The sequence below is a fragment of the Meriones unguiculatus genome, chromosome 5 (genome assembly GCF_030254825.1).
Source record: "Meriones unguiculatus strain TT.TT164.6M chromosome 5, Bangor_MerUng_6.1, whole genome shotgun sequence".
Lineage (NCBI taxonomy): Eukaryota > Metazoa > Chordata > Mammalia > Rodentia > Muridae > Meriones > Meriones unguiculatus.
Window position 1 is genome coordinate 122,297,775 of NC_083353.1, and position 16,281 is coordinate 122,314,055.

Genomic DNA, 16,281 nt, shown 5'->3' on the forward strand with positions numbered 1-16,281 from the left:
GGGGTTTGAAGTTGTGTCGTAACCTAGGAAGGGGAAGTTACTGTAAGTGATGGTAGAGGTAGCTTCTGTCGGCAGTCTTCCAGATGTGGAAGGCAGCTGAAGGATGAAAAACATTCTAGCAAATTCATAGTTCAGTTAAACTAATAAATAATTATAGCCATTCTGTAGTAAATTAACATACTGTTTGTTAGTAGCTTAGAATATATGTCTTAATCATAGCATATTAAAAAAACTGGGCATAGCTGGTCTTCGTGACACATACTTTTAAGCCCAGCCTTTGATCTCTGAGTTTGAGGGCAGCCTGGTCTACAAAGAGAAACCCTGTCTCGAAAAACCAAAAAGCTGGCCATGAAGAGCACCCACTTGAGAAGTGTTAAGAAGTGCAGGCAGGAGGAGGATCAGGTCTTCCTTGGGTATAGAATGATTTCAAGTCTAGCCTGGGCTGTTTCTTCTTTCTTTCTTTCTTTTTTTTTTTTTTTCTAAAAAGCCTAAATAAAAATGCATATATAAGCCGGGTGTGGTGGTCTACAGAGTACAGGACAGCCAGGGGCTGTTACACAGAGAAGCTGGCGGGGGGGGGGGCAAGGAGGGAAAGGGGAGGGAAAAAGAGAGAGAGACACAAGTGGCCTTTGCCATGTTCGCAAGTGGGACCTTGTCACTCTTTTGCCCGTCTTGCCTTCTACTGTCTTCGCTTTGATCAGTTCTCTTATTCTTTATTTATTGTTATCAGTGTAGGTATCACTATGTATGTTTATCTCACATGCATGTAAATATAAAACTAAATTGAGTCTAGGGAATCATTGTTTGCTTTTAACTTTCTCAAGTTTGTAAGGATTTTCTCTAGACAGTTGTTTGATTGGGTCATAAATGTGTTCTGGAGCACTCAAGGTCCTGGCCAGGTTTTTGTGGACCAAGAGCTGGATATGTGACACGCCTGAGAGAGCACATGGCTCTAAACTTGCTGCTCGTGTTGACCTTGGGTAATGTCACAGTAGTTTTCCTTGAGGTGAAAAACTGTCCTCAGCTTATTGTCAGTATATAGAAAGTCGGATACCCCCTCCTAATACAGGACTGGTAACATTTTGGGAAAAAAAATTATTTGTTCATGTGTCTGTCTGTCTGCACAGACCAGAAAAGGGCATCAGATCACTTGGACTGGAGTTGCAGGCGTTGTGAGCTGCCTGATGTATGTGCAGGAACCAAACTCAGGTCCCTTGCAAGAGCGGTTGCTGTCACTGTCACTCCCTCCTGTTTGTTCAGTTTCCTTCATGAAGCTGCTTGCAGCCTGCAGGGCCACTTGAGGAAGTGTTTGTGAAGGTGCTTGGTTTATGATTTCTTCATCTTCATGCTTAAGTCACAGCTTGGCTGACTGTAGATTTTTTTGGTTCAAAATATTTTTCCTCTTGAATTAAAAAAAAATGTTTTTTACTAACAATATTTATAATGCTTCAACAACTTTATAGGTGACTGTTGATAGTCCCTTCAATTTCCTTTTGCAGGTGTTACAGTTCGAGTGCCTCAGACAACCACATACGTTGTAAACAACGGACTGCCCCTGGGATCAGGAGGGCCCCAGCTCACGGTGCATCACCGACCACCACAAGTGCACACTGTAAGTCCATGCTCTCCTTTCAGACGTCCACTGTTACTACGCTGTCACTTCATTCCAGTCACCAGTTCATTCGTTCTTTTTTTTTTTTTTTTTTTTCTGAGACAGGTTTGCTGTGTAGTCTTGGCTATCCTGGAACTCACTCTTAGAACAGGGTGGCCTTGAACTCAGAAATCTGTCTGCCTCTGCTTCCTGAGTATCTCAAAGGAAGGAGGTAGCGCCCTTTCCCTTGACTAGAGGGTTGTTTTAGGAAATTTTATCTTACCGTTGTGACAGAGTATCTAGGGCTGCTGCTCACTGAGTATAGACAGGCCAGAACTGGCGAAATGATACACAGCACCTCTAACTCAGGCGTGAATTAAAAGGTGCTGCATATCTATTTCCTTTGTGACTTGGTATTAAATCTGTGGTGTCTAACTGCTTTGTTGTCATTAGTTTATCTTAAATAATCCAGTGGTATTCGGAATGCATTTGCTAAGAAAGGACAGAAAATAAGTGTGTGCGTGTGTATACATATACTATGTATGTGTATATATGTGAAGAGAAATACTGGCTGTCAGAGAGGGAAGGCAGAAGGTCAAAGCTGATACACATTACTTAGCAAAACATCCTTTACAGCACCCCCAGTTCTGCTTGGGTGCCATTGTGTCCCCAGTTTGGTGCCATGCTTGTTTCGGAGTGCTCTGCAGCTGTTGCTGAAGGAGTGTCTAGTTTGTGTGGCCTGGGTGGCAGGCCACTCAGGAGTTGAGTAGCCAACAGAAGGCTGTGCGAGCTCCCTGAGAGCCCATGCTCCCAGTGTGTATGTGTGAGTGAGCCACACCCGAGCCTCGAAGCTAGGGTTTGAACAGCCCTGATTGTCCTTACCGTTGTAAGCACCGCTGACTGAGCATCTGCATCCCAGCCACTCTCAAGCGCTTTACTGTGTCGCTTGCTTTACCCTCATAATCCTACAGGCATTATTAGTAGCACTTTCATTTTGGAAAAAAAACAACAACCCCCAAAGGTAACAAATATACAAGGATGGTATGTTGTGAAGGTGTTTAGTGGTTGCTCAGTGTCCTCACCTACACTACCGCCTAAGCCAGCCAAATCTGGTCTGCCTCTGCAGCTTCCCGGGCTTCGGCTCTGGCTGTCTTGAGGGGTGTGCCAAATTTGCCATTACTGTTGAAGCTACAAAAGAATGCTTTGCTTTCTTCAGGGAATTATAATATAGTAATGAACTATAATAGTTCAGTTTATAATCTACCAGAGCTTTTGAAAGTTTTTATTTTGTAAATCTAGAACTTCTAGTATCTTAGACTGTTTTGCTAGAGGCATAGACTTCTAATTTTATTCTAATGCAATTAAAAAGCCTTAAGGGCATATTTTCGGCTATGTGAAGGAAGGCCTAGTGTAACTGTTTTTCCCTATAGCCAGTGTCAACAGTTCCAGCCCTCGTCAGCCTGATGTTTGCATCACTGGACTCGCACAGCGTGTGCTGCTTGGTTTGTTCCCTTTGAGGCGGGTCTCCATCTGTAGCTCAGTCTGGCCACAAACTCATCATCCTCTTGCCTCAGTTTCCCAAAAGTTAGTGTACCAGAGGATCTGCTGTATCTAGGTAGCCACACATGGTTATTTTAAGTAAATACTTAGTGGTGTATTTCTTCCCTCAAACTTTAGCAGAAACTCCAGCTACACTGACAAAACCAAAACAATGCTCTTGACTAGTTTTAACTTGTTTGGAGACATGAGTAGATACAACAAGCATAAGCAATTAAGTATTAGAAGGGATCAGCAGGCCATATAAGCTCTGGGTAAACCCAGGAAATTCCATTCTTAAGCCCATGACTGCAGCCAGCTTCTCTTAACTCTTGTTAGCTGTATGTTTTTAATGAACTGAGTTGATTAAGTCGCTCAGAAAGAGATAATTAGAGCAGTTATAGCTGTGGCTGCTGATCAGTCAGGCTTAATCCAATTCTCTCTCAGTATGTTACTCCCTTAACTTGGGTTTCTCTTGCTTTTGTCTGTGTGCTGGTGAGTAATGTATATATAACTTCTTTCTGCTAGTAATAATGCCTCTCAGCAAGACGCCTGCGTTCCTGGAAACGACCAGTGTTTGCTTTGAGGTCGTCCCAGCTTCAGCTCTGTAGTCCTAATATCTCCAGGTCCTCTTTGTTCTTTGTGCATCTCTTCTTACAGTAGGCTTTGCATTTTTGCGTGTTCTCTTGCATGGTGTTAATTAGCAGGCTTCCCTCTCTGCATTCTGGACTCCAGCTCATTGTGGTCCCATGGGGATATCACACTTAAAGCTGTAACTTGGCACTTCTTTCTTGCAAATTTTAGAGTAATTTACCTTATAGTTTAGATAGTTTGACTACATTAAGGCATTGGATTTTAATAGCCTTTTATTCGACCTTCACATAATTCAGTAGTTTACTTAAACTGTTCATATAATGAGGTCCTGCTTTGCTTTGCTTTGCCTCACATGTCACTGTTTGTACTCAGCTCCATCCCCATCCTGAAATACATAGTTAGATGTATGTTTTGTTATAGGAGCTTTGACTCCAGTAAAAGTCAGCGAGAAATATGTCCCACTTGTATTCACTGTATCTGGCTCTTACTTCTTAGAAGACAGTTTTTACTGTCATCTTAAATCAGCTGTGGCTGCAGGGTTTGCAGTAACTGCAGTGCTCTATGGGGTCAGGTCAGCAGGGCTTCGCAGGGTTGGTACCCTGCATCACTTCTGGGCCCCAGCCTCCTCTCCAGATCTCTTTTGCTTCATGTACCCTATGCCGAAGAAAGTGTTAGTTCTTGTCTGTTAATTTCTCCACCTCCTCTGCCCATGATTGCTCATACTTTACCTGTTACAGGCTACAGGGCATTTTGCCTTTTCTGCAGCTTATAAATTCTCCTCTCTTTCGTAGTATCACCCTTTTTTTCAAGGCTGGCCAAGAATATATGTTCAGCGGTATTCGTACATGTCCTATTTTTATGACAAAGTAGGTTTAGAGTGAATGTGGTTGGATACACCAATTTATATGTATATATAACTTTTAAATACTTTCCTAAAGTGAAAATCAGCAGAGTAGATGAAATTATATGTTAGGTATAGATGGTGCCTGCTTGTATCATCATCTCTTCAATGATATTCCATTAAGAATTTTTGTTTTCCAAGGAGAGCTTAGTACTTTTGGTCTAGGAAATACAGTTGAGTAAGTTCAGCATCATTGTTTGGGACATGATTGGTTTTGGATCACTAAATAGAACTTGCCCAAATTGGTTGTGTGATATTGGTGGTTTTTGGAGTTCTTACTGATCCTCCTGTGGCTACTAAGGTATCACCTGAAATCATTCTGAAATTGCTAATCACCCTTTCTTCTGTTAGGAGCCCCCACGCCCTATGCATCCAGCGCCCTTACCAGAAGCCCCACAGCCTCAGCGTCTGCCCCCGGAAGCTGCCAATACTTCTCTGCCTCAGAAACCACACTTGAAGTTAGCGAGAGTTCAGAGTCAGAACGGCATTGTTTTGTCCTGGAGCGTCCTGGAAGTGGACCGAAGCTGTGCGACTGTTGACAGCTACCATCTGTATGCTTACCACGAGGAGCCCAGTGCCACTGTGCCCTCTCAGTGGAAGAAGATCGGGGAAGTCAAAGCCCTGCCCTTGCCAATGGCTTGCACTCTCACTCAGTTTGTGTCTGGCAGCAAGTACTACTTTGCAGTGCGCGCCAAGGACATTTACGGCCGGTTTGGGCCTTTCTGTGACCCTCAGTCTACAGACGTGATCTCTTCCTCCCAGAGCAGTTAGACCGTGGAGGCTGCAGCTTCTGCTTTCGAAAGTTCCACAGTTTGGGCTTGTTTTTAATCTTGTGCATGAAATTCAATGTAAAATCCACTTTGTGCAAGATTTCTCAGACAGATGAGTGTATACACTACGTTTGTTTATGACCGGAAGTATAATAAATTCAACCCAGAAAGCAAGTCTTCCCCTGAACAATTCAAGCTTCAGGGTTTTGAAATGTAAATTTATTCCTTGCTTTGGCTTTAAAGGTGGGGAATATATGGGTGTGTGGGTGCGTGTGTGTGTGTGTGTGTGTGTTCCTTTCTGTTGTTTTAATTTTTAAATTTCTAGTTTTGTGTTTGTTGAAGTGCAGTCTCCCATTTTCACTTTCAGATTTTCCTCTCTTCCAGTAGGAAGTGACTAGATGAAAGGCTCTGAGGTGTGCAGCTGATGTGATTCTGCCTTTGGGAAAATCTAGAAGATGAAAGAATCTAAACAAACCCAAAGAAAGGAAAAAAAAAGTATTTAGCTTAAAAAAGATGAATTTGAACAGAGGAAATACTCTTTCTCTATTTTCTTTGATGTCTTTTGAGTTACTGACCAGGTGAAAAATGTCCAACCCTCAACCCAAGTTTCTGATCTGGCTTCTACATTTGTGTTTGTGCCTTACGAAGTATAGAAGTACATTTGCCATGTGTCCATTGTTGTCTGTTCCTCTTTCAACTTTCTTTTATTCTTCATTGCCACCAGAAGTACCATACCCTGTAAGACCTTTAGAACCAAGATATGCATGTGTGTATTTTCCTCATCTTCTAAGATATCACTACAGTCAACTTCAGAATTTTGATTTACTATTTTAGGAACATAACATTTATTTTAGTCCGTTATTTAGCTCTGCATAAAACAGGCCACCCTGTTTAAGAAAATTTTCATTAAACCTGTTTTAATATCCATGTTGCATTGTTAGAGAATCTGAAGGAAGTTTGGGGTCATCTCATCACTCATGATGTAGTGTCTTTTCAAAGACAGTAAATGTTAAAATTCATCAAAGACCATGGAAAAGCTCAGTTTCTCCTTTGTTCTCATGAGATCTTTCCTGTTTTAGTCTTTGTCTTGGTAATGCCAGGTGTAGCTGATTTCATCAACTTTAGGTAGCATCTAGGCAGTCTGCTTCTGGGTTGCTTAGCAACCTGGGAAGTCACCTGCTGCTGCTGGCCAGGGCCCAGGGTAAAAGACCCTCTCCATGCCCCTCCCTTTGCCCCTCCCCTCTCATACTCCCTCTCCTCTCTTGCATGCACTCTGCTTCCGTGTCTCTCCTCTTCCCTCCCCTCTGACTTTTTCTCTGGGTTCGAGGTGGGGCATACCCACCATACTCCACTAGCTCCTTCGCTCTCTCCACTCTCATGGCCCACTCAGGCCCTAACTCCTCTCCCCTTTCCTTCTGCAAATAAGTCTCTTTATATCCAGATCTGTTTAGTTTGTGGCATCTTTTTAAAATATATCCTAACAGTATCTTTTTGGATCATTTTCCATTACAGTTAGATCTAATCATTTCAGTAGTTCTCATTCCTCTGAAAAGTTAGTGGATTCAGGCTCAGCCTTGCATTGTCAAGGAATGCCAGCAGCAGGGGTATCAGGCAGATGCCTTAGAGAGCTAAGGGTGAGGGCATGCATTTAGGGATGAGTGAGGTGTTTATGAAGTGGGACTCACTGTCAAACTGTCTTCCTTACAGTATCTTAAGTTCTTAAAATGTATCATTCACTTGTGCTGGCATTGAATGTAGGAGCTCCATTCCCTTCGTGTGTTTACCCCTGTCGTGGCTTACATCAGGAATCGCTGAGTTGTGAAGAAATTGTCTTTGGTGACTTTCACTGCTTGGTGTTCTTCTGTCATCTTTGGTGTGAATTTTGGTTGATGAAGCCTGCAGTTGCTAAGGTGTAAAATGCCCCTTACCTTCCACTCTGAGAAAAAGGAGGCCAAATGGGAATTAGTTTTCCACAGGCTAAGCTTGGCTAGCAGTTGTGTAGCTAAGACTCCTGAGATTCATGATCATGAGAAAGTGTTGCCAACATTATGATAAGAATTTGAAAAGGAAGAGATTATTTTCTAGCTGTGTATGAGCACATCTCTATACCTGAGTGTGCTTGAGTGGATACAGGGCTCGTATTCTGCTCAGCATAATTCCTGTCTACACAGTAGAAAAGCACATATCCAGAATTGTTTTTGCTGGCTGGTCTGCTCACTAGCCAATGGAAGTTTTCCTGGATGAATATTTTTATTCACTAATTATTTCACATTCAGTATTTTTTTCTAATCTGATGAATGCCCAGTGGAATTAATACGTTTCATTTTTTTGGCTTTTACTTGGGTGTTTTTGGTAAAAAAAAAAAAAAAAGAAGAAGAAAAAAAAGTCTCAAATAATGGCTCTAGATGTAGATTTACTGCAGAAAGTAATTACTGAAAACTGTTTATTCCAGATTGGAAAGAAGCTATGAAGAGAGACTATTAATTGTTAGGAGGAAAAAACACTTATGGATATAGTCTCCTCAGATAACCTGTCATGAGGCTCTGGGCAGCAGCCATGTTGGGTTTCCTGGAATGTGCTAGACTTACATGGGCCACATGTAAGGGCTGGTGGGCATTGGCTTTTCGTCTGGCTGTGTCTGGGGAGGATGGAGCACCTCTGGAAGTAGCTACAGCCGGCCAGATACTCAGTAGTGGTTCACAGTACATGGCTCACATTCATATGCACTGGTATCTCTTCTCAAAGTATTACAAAGAAGCTCAATGTCCCATTTTGGGAATTCAAGTTTGCTACATTTTTAGCCTGACAATACTGGTAAGTATTGCTTTACCGGGGGATCCTGGAAACTTGTGAAGTTTCAGTATGAACTGTCAGATGATTATGTGGTAATTAATGGTAACAGCGATTGCTCGTTACTCTCTGCACTCAGCCAGAGAACTTTTCACCCTGTTTTAAGTGTGAGTAAGCCTCGTTACTGTGTGTGCTTGCTGATGGCATACAAAGACAGCACCTTGTAGCAGTTAACTTTACCAGGTGACTGTATCCCTCTGGTTCTCTGGGCTGGGTTTCACTTTACAGAGCGCTTTGCACTGTGTGATGTAGTGTGACTTAGTGGAAGAAACAGCTTTCTTCCTTGAAAACGTGTTGGGATAGCATTTGCCTCACAGAGAGGTGTCCTCCTCCAGCACCCCCCCCCCATGCCAGAGAAGGGGTACGTTTAAAGACAGGATGGGAAGCAAGCATAGCATCAGGCACTTTTTCAGAGCTCCTCCAGTGTGGATCGGGTTCTTGTTGCTTGCCACTGCTTTGAAAATCCTCTGAGTGATTGCATTGTGTCCGCTGCATGGTCGGCCTTTCCCTTCCCATGAGGTTCCCAGTACTGTCTATGATTTCAATGCTGTGTGCAGTGCCCTCTCACTTTAGATGCTGTGATCTCAGAGGAGGCACTACAAAGAAAGCCAAGTGTTTTCCTTGACTCCTCCTCAGGCCAGCCACGTCAGTATCCTCAGTATGCTTCATTTTCTACTTGCCTGTGACTGGGGGGTCTGTTGGATTCTCATGGAAATGCACCTGTGCTTGTACTATAGACAATAACTGTATGATCATGTGGGATTCTTCCTTCCTTGATTATTTTTTGGGCAAATGGCTTTAAAAATGTGTAAGGGGTACACACGTTAAGATAGAGCAGGTATCATGAGGGGCTTGGCGTTGTGGGAGACTTCCTTAGAAACTCCCATCCCCTTAAGCCGGCTGAAACGGAGGGCCTGAAGACACACTGTGCTCTCATCTTCAAATGATGTTTCATCATGTTTGAGCTTTTGTTTTTGTGTTTTATATGTAGAGATAGCTGACTACCTATCATTTAAATATTTAAATGTGCCCCCCTTTTGTTTTTGTAAATAAGGGAACTAAGCAATCAACCGCCTTCATGGATCCTAGCTTGAGGATTTTATCAACCATTTCAAATGTAAATGTAAAAATAACCCCCTGGTAAGAAACTTGCATCCTGATTTTTGTTGCAGTTGGAAGTGTAAATAATAAGATGATGTAAGGCGCTCAAAGGTCTATACTAACTGGGCTGTAGCAAGTTGCCCTCTTTTTCTTAGATTTTGAAGGCTTTCATTTTCTTTCCCAAATGTACAGTATAGTGGTGTCTGTGTAAGTGTTAACTGTAGAGGGCACTTGTCCAGCAAGCCTGAAATTTATACTTTGAAATAAATGACTGGGTTTTTAACATCTGGAGTACTCTGAGTCATTCTGAGAATTCTCAGTCTCTGTGTGTGTTTCTTTAAAAACTCCCTCTTTGCTCAGAATCGCCTCTTGCTCACCGTTCATTGTGCCTTATTAAAACAATTCGCAATTCCCTGGTGTTCAGCCCGCATGTGAGCCCCCGGCTTTGAAACAGAAGTTGCTCTGCAGGATGGCCGCCTGGTTACATACAGGGTGTGTGCAGCGAAGTCCATGATGACCGGAAAGGGATCACAAACTGCCTTCTCTTTGAGATCCCCCGATCCCTACGGCTTTGCAATTAGCATTGAGCAGCAGAGGAAGGAGAAAGACCATGGGAAATGCCAGTGTCTAAAAGGCTTGCAAGTGGCCCCTTTTCTTCCCTCAAGCTCCATTGGTTAGAACTTGGTTATACCATGAACTATGATTGACTTTTGCAGGCATAAAAGGAGGATAATGGATTCTGGCAAAGAGGGGTTTCTGCTATCCTTTTATGTATTTGTTTCATACATAATGTTTATTCTGCAGTTCTCCACCCTGAAGGAAATGTTTGCCATTGGAAGTAAAACTCTAGAAAATGGAAGCGAATTTAATATTTTTTTATTAAGAGTAATATTTTTTTTATTAAGATGGGAAAATATAGCTAAAAGAGTATGTTTGGTATCTTATTCACAGCTTTCTTTTTCCTCCTCCATCCTTCATTTTTTGTCCTATGTCAGAATTGGTCTCATGGTAACAAAATCAAAGTTATAGACTTCAGGCATCCCCTTATGGAGAGTTTTGTTGAACTGACTCCAGCTAAAAACAGGAAGATTGTCTTCTACCGTGGGACCGCTAATGGCATAGGCTGTATACTGAGATGCAAGGAAGATGTCTGCCACCTGGAAAAAGAGAGGACAACATTTTAAAAGACCATCTGAGATCTGACTGACCACGTCACCTATCCCTCTTCTCCAGAGCACAAGTGGGATTTCCTTTTTTATGCAAAGGAGTATTTTGTCTTAATGTGTGTCTGTGTACTGTATGCATGCATGCAGTGCCAGTGGATGCCTGAAGAGGGCATCGGATACCCCCAACTGGAGTTACCGATAGCTGTTTGTCAGCATGTGGGTGCTGAGAATTAAACCTGGGTCCTCTGAAAGAGCAGCCAATTCTCTGAACCACTGAGACATCTGTCCAGCCCATGAGTACATTTATAAATAACTAAGGGCTCTTGGAGAGATGCATGGATATTGAAGGTTTATTAGTCTCTACACTCTGTATTAAATACGTGGTTGGAGACACTGAGCTTTATGCTTCAAAACCTCTGCTACCTACCTCCCTGTTAGAAGTAGATTGGGAAGCAGCAGTGTGTCTGTTACCTTGGTGTCATAGCAACCTCCGGGACTTGGGTTGGCTTCGTTCAGGTCCTCCCGACAGCAGATGGTGTTGCAGGGGTCACCCTTACTGTAGGGGTCCGTCTTGTAATCTAGGGGGAAGAACAGGGCTTGGCTAAATCTGAGATGTACTTCTCTACAGTAAGGTTTTGGATCTGTCCGCTCCTGGGTCATTAAATATGTTTCATAGGCCTCCCCAGCCCAGCCTGCTTCCAGATGCAGACATCTGGGGATGCAGTAGGGAGAGAGCAGCTGCACATCTCTTGTTCCAGGCCCAGCCTGCCTCGAGACCATACCCAAAGGGGAGAAGGGCGAGGGGGAGGATGTGCATCAGCACTTTCCAACCAATGCAAAACAAATTAGGCTGCAGAGTCTCCACCAAAAGAAAGCTGTTATGAGTCTTTAGCTACCTTTGTCCTTGGGAGGTGTGCTGGCAGACTGGGTCATACTAAGGAAAGACGCTACCCAGATCATCTCCTGTATTTCACATGTTCTTGATCTGGGTTTGTTTATTTGTTTGTTTTTTGGTTTGTTTGGTTGGTTTGGTCAGATAAAAAAAACCTGTAGAGCCAGGTGTGGTTGTATACATCCACAATTCCAAAACATGGGCTGTGTAGACGGGAGGATCAAGAATTGAGTTTTGAGTGTGTATCTGTGCTAACGTGTGTGTGCACATAAGCATGCCATGGTCAGAGGACAAATCGTGGAGTCAGTTCTCTGAGTGTGTGGATCTAGGGGATCGAATTCTGTATAGCTTTGGCAACAAGTGCCTTTTTTCTGCTGAGCCAACCTGCCAGCCTTTCAAAAATTTCTCTGAGATTTTGTAAAGGAGGCAAATGTTCTACTTGTTGAGCAATCTGTGCACAGCACTAATAATGCCCTGAATATTAAATTGAGATAACTTCTTATAATTCCATCTAGGATAGAGATGGTAAACTTACATAGCTCGTTATTCCATGGGTAAGAACAAGGGTTTTGCAGGATGACTCTTGGGAAATGTGTTACGTACTGTTGTATCGCATGATATGTTTCATGGAAGCCATGCCAGTCACTTTCCCGTGGTCACGCCTGAAGATTTTGGCTCGTGGAGCTAAGTCATAAGAGTAGTCCAAGCCCAGCTTCTTAACCAGCCTTGGGTAGCCACTCCATTCGTAGATCTTCTGATGGAAAGGAATATTGTAGGAAGGCCAGTATCCTGATACGGAATGGAGGAGAAGGGTACAGTTGAACAGAGGGAGACAGGAAGAGAAGGGAACCAAAGAAGAAAGTCATTTAGTGATAGTGTATTTGAAAATGACCACACATGTAATTATAACATGAAATCGCATAGGGAGTGAAGCTGTGAATGTGGACCTGCCAGCCACAATGGTCCTTCTAAACTTCCAGAGTTGGTATGCCTCTAGATCACTGAAAGGGAAGAACAACATAAGTTGTCTTTGGTTTAGTGTAAACTAGAACCCAGAGAATAGCGTTATTCTCCATAGACAATAAAATAAAATAAAAAGTGTGTGTGTGTGTGGGGGGTGATGCAGGTTTCTGGGGAGCCACCTGAAGTCTATCTGGTGAGTATGATGTCCCTCAGAAGATCACAGATGCTAATCACACTGATGGAAGACACAGCACTGACATCAGAAAACCCAAGTTCTAGCTGGGTTCATGGATGAATAATTAGGTCTTAGGCACTCAACTCTTTTCCCCCCCTTTGCGAGTAGAAGGCAAGGGATGCCTGTGATGAGTGGGCTGGGGTGGGGGTGATCTCTCATGTTCCAGCAGGCTTTTTAACTCCTAGGACTGAAAGCATTTCACAGGACCCACTGTCATCCAAAACCCTGCACCCCAAGTCACTAAGCACTAGACATGTGACAATTCTAGGAACATCTTAGGTTACATCAGCTGCAGGACCCTCAGCTAAAATAAGGGTTTCGCTAAACACAATGGAGACCAGTAGGGAAGTTTCCCAAAAAAACAACTGTGAATTTTTCCATCTCTACAGCTCGTGAGAAGTCACACAAGGAAATCTTAACACACCCCACAGTGACACCTGTTTACCTGTGTTTACTATGGTACTGTTTATAGTAGCTAGCCAATAGAACCAGCCCATCGTCCAGCAGCAAAAAAAAAAAAAAAAAAAAAAAAAAGGACTATTTATCCTTGGTAGAGTTTATTCAGCCACAAAGAGTAAAATGTTAGCTGCAGTAAAGAAGGTGCACCTGGAGATGGTCATAATGAAGGGAAATAAGCCAGATTCAGACAATGTTTCCTCCCTGTATTCCTCAGAGACTGTTGACAAGGGAAGAGGCCGAGCAGGAAAGGGGTGGGAGGAGAAAGCAACCGAGGAACAGATGAGGTCAAAGTGCAACGTTGGGCCTGAATAAAAATGTCCTGTGATGTCCATCACTACACACAGTAAATCTATTCCAGTTCAAAAAATTGGGAGTTTCTCTACTTCAGAAACGCATCTCCTACCCCTGTGTTTTCTTGGCCCTTGTATGCCTTTGTTCTTTTTTGCTAATGTGTGGGAATCTCCTAGTCCAGGAGGAAGCTACAGAGAGGAAGCAGATGTTTCAACCTTGCTGGGGCACAGAACCAGCACCAGGAAGAATGGAGATGAGGACTACACTGGAGTTATCAGGTGAAAGCAGACTTGTTGCTAGGACACACCTAAGTCACACAGATTCAGAGGCAGCAATGACTGCCCTCAGAGCCTAGCTCCAACACTGGTAGGTATGTGACCTCAGACGGATTATTTCACCTCTCTGTGCCTGAATGTCTTCATCTTTATGGTTTTGGGCATCTGTGGTGGTCCGAATGAGAATGCCCCCCGTCGGCTTGGCTCTTTGAACACCTGCTTTCCTGTTGGTGGTGCTGTCTGGGAGGTGGTGGGACCGTTAGTCGGTGCGGCCTGGCGATGGGAAGTACCTCAGTGGGGGTGGGGCCCCACTTTCTGTCTGCTTCGTCTGCTTCCCACCTGTGACCCTGTGACCAAAGATGAGCTCTCGGGCCTGCTGCTGGCCTCCTCACCATGGTGAACTCCCCTTCTGGAGCCATGAGCCAAAATAAACTCTTCTACAAAGGTTCTTTTCATTGCGCTGTTTAGCACAGCCACAAAAAGTAACTGATCCAGGAGCATACAAACACTCCATTCTTTCTAAGCATCACTGTAGACACTAAATGTATTCAAACAGCTACAATACTTAGGGTAGGGCCAGTCTTAGTGCTAAATTAATTGCTGATGATGTAAGAACAGCTCACTCGAACAGCATCGGGTCTACACTTCCTGGTTGCATAAAGCCTCACAGTTTACAAAAGCATTTACAACAGAAGCTCTTTAAGTCCCAGATCAACCTGGTGGTGTTTAAGCATTACCATCCCCTCTTGTAAGGAAGATACCACTTAGCAAGGTCAGTTTCCTGCCTCCATCCCAGAGCTGCTTTCAAAGGCTCCACCCTTGGAAAGGAGCTCTTTTTCTATTTCTATTTTTCTTTTATTTAAAGAATGGCTGAGCCACATTTACTTTTATATCTTTTTTTTTTTTTTTTTTGAGACAGGGTTCCTCTGTGTAGCCTTGGCTGTGCTGGAACTCACTCCGTCGACCAGGCTGGCCTCCAACTCACAGAGATCTGCCTGCCTCTGCCTTCTTAGGCTGCATAGTATCTTTATTTGAGAGCATTTCCTGCTGCTTCTTGAGTCTTTTATCCTCACAGTGAAATGGTTCATATGATACTTACCTGGGACTCGCCTGTGAGGAGCAAACAATAGAACATGAGGAAAAGGCCCCCAAGAGTGTCACAGTGGTTCTCAGCCTTCGGGCTGGGACCTCTTGGAGGGTCACATATCAGATATCCTGTATACCAGCTATTCACATTACGACTCATATTAGCAAAATTACAGTTACAAATTTTTCATATCCTATGAATGAGATCATTTCATGGCTGGCGATCACCACAACATTAGGAACTATATTAAAACGTGACAGTCAGCAAGGTTGAGAACCCCTGCTCTAGAGCATGCAAGTTGGCAACTGGAGCAAGCCCCTGCCACCCGAGGCTCTCAGGACCACTGTGAAGGTTGGACAGCATTGTTTGCTATGCCAAACGACGACTTCCTTCATAACTGGGCTTTGCAGGTGGATATTCCCATAAGGAGAGAAGGTGGGTCTCTCTGATTGGATGTGACAGGGCTGGCAACTGAAACTTGCCTTTAAACTTTTGTTTTGTGTGGGAGAATGGCCCACAAAGCCCCATCAACCTGAGACAATCTGGGGACAGTTAACAGTCAACATTCTAAGGCGGTGGATCTCACCCTGTGGGTTGCGACCCCTTCGGGGTTGTGTATCCGATATCCTACATATCACATATTTATATCACCATTCACAGCAGTAGCAAAATTACAGTCATGAAGCAGCAATCAAAGAGTTTTATTCTTGGGGGAGGGTCACCACGACATGAGGAACCATATTAATGGGTTGCAGCATTAGGAAGGTTGAGAACCACTGGTCTAATTTTCCTCTGTAGTGTCACAACTAGTAAGTTACCAAACTATTATCATCCATCCTAATTAAACTTGGTGGGTCTCCCCCATGGCCAGAAAAAAAAAAAAAAAAAAAAAAAGCCTCGAAAGAGACTGGTGGGGAAGAGGAAAGGGATTAGAAAGGTGGGGGGTACTGGGTATAGAAAGGGCAAGATGATAAAAACACCCACATGGGTAAGAATGACATAATGAAGGTTATCTATTGTTATACACAATGTATACCAATGGAAAATCCTTTAAAAGGAGTCAGTGCAGGAAAGTGGCAAGTATTTTTAAAATTTTGACTTGGGGACCTGTTCTTCAGGCCCTGGTCCTGATTTATATCCCACGTTTGCCCTTTATCTTGATTTTATCTCCACTCAGTGGGGTCTGTTCCTTAGAATTCTGTTTCCTTTCCTCCTGGGTTCAGTTTGTTCCCTGTTTTAAAATTCGTTTTCTAAAGAACACAGACTGAACTGCCTAGCAGGATTTGAAAGGCAGACATTTCTTCCCCGTCAGCCCCTTCGCCCGCCCTTTCTCAGTGGATTCTTATGACCCACCCTGTGATGCTACAGCACTCCACATGTTTGCAGTTCACCAGTACCTGCTAACCAAATAAGCAAGTTTCAGGGTTTTTCAGGTGTTGGTACGGTAATGAAGTGTGTATGGTGTATGATAATGCCTTCTCGTGGGAAACGCCTCAGAATGAAAATGGTGATTCTTATGTTGTGTGCAGATTTGGAGACAGCTTTTTTTCTTACCAAATTAGTTCAGTTT

At 43.4% G+C, this 16,281-nt stretch overlaps 2 protein-coding genes across 5 annotated transcripts in view; one reads left to right on the forward strand and one right to left on the reverse strand.

Annotated features, from left to right (window-relative positions):
• The window catches only part of Atf7ip (activating transcription factor 7 interacting protein), an 87,060-nt gene extending 77,434 nt beyond the window's left edge, over nt 1–9,626 (forward strand). For all 4 annotated transcript variants that reach the window (XM_021644286.2, XM_060384311.1, XM_060384312.1 and 1 more), the window contains exons 14-15: nt 1,500–1,612; nt 4,974–9,626. In XM_021644286.2, coding sequence (XP_021499961.1) covers nt 1,500–1,612; nt 4,974–5,393 — 533 coding nt within the window. In that variant the 3' untranslated portion in view covers nt 5,394–9,626. The remainder of the gene's footprint in view (nt 1–1,499; nt 1,613–4,973) is intronic.
• A 576-nt stretch (nt 9,627–10,202) lies between these two features.
• The window catches only part of Plbd1 (phospholipase B domain containing 1), a 50,820-nt gene continuing 44,741 nt past the window's right edge, over nt 10,203–16,281 (reverse strand). The window contains exons 9-11 of the mRNA XM_021644294.2: nt 12,005–12,190; nt 10,981–11,087; nt 10,203–10,500 (exon numbers count right to left, since the gene is read on the reverse strand). Of these exons, the coding sequence (XP_021499969.1) occupies nt 10,330–10,500; nt 10,981–11,087; nt 12,005–12,190 (464 nt within the window). The 3' untranslated portion in view covers nt 10,203–10,329. The remainder of the gene's footprint in view (nt 10,501–10,980; nt 11,088–12,004; nt 12,191–16,281) is intronic.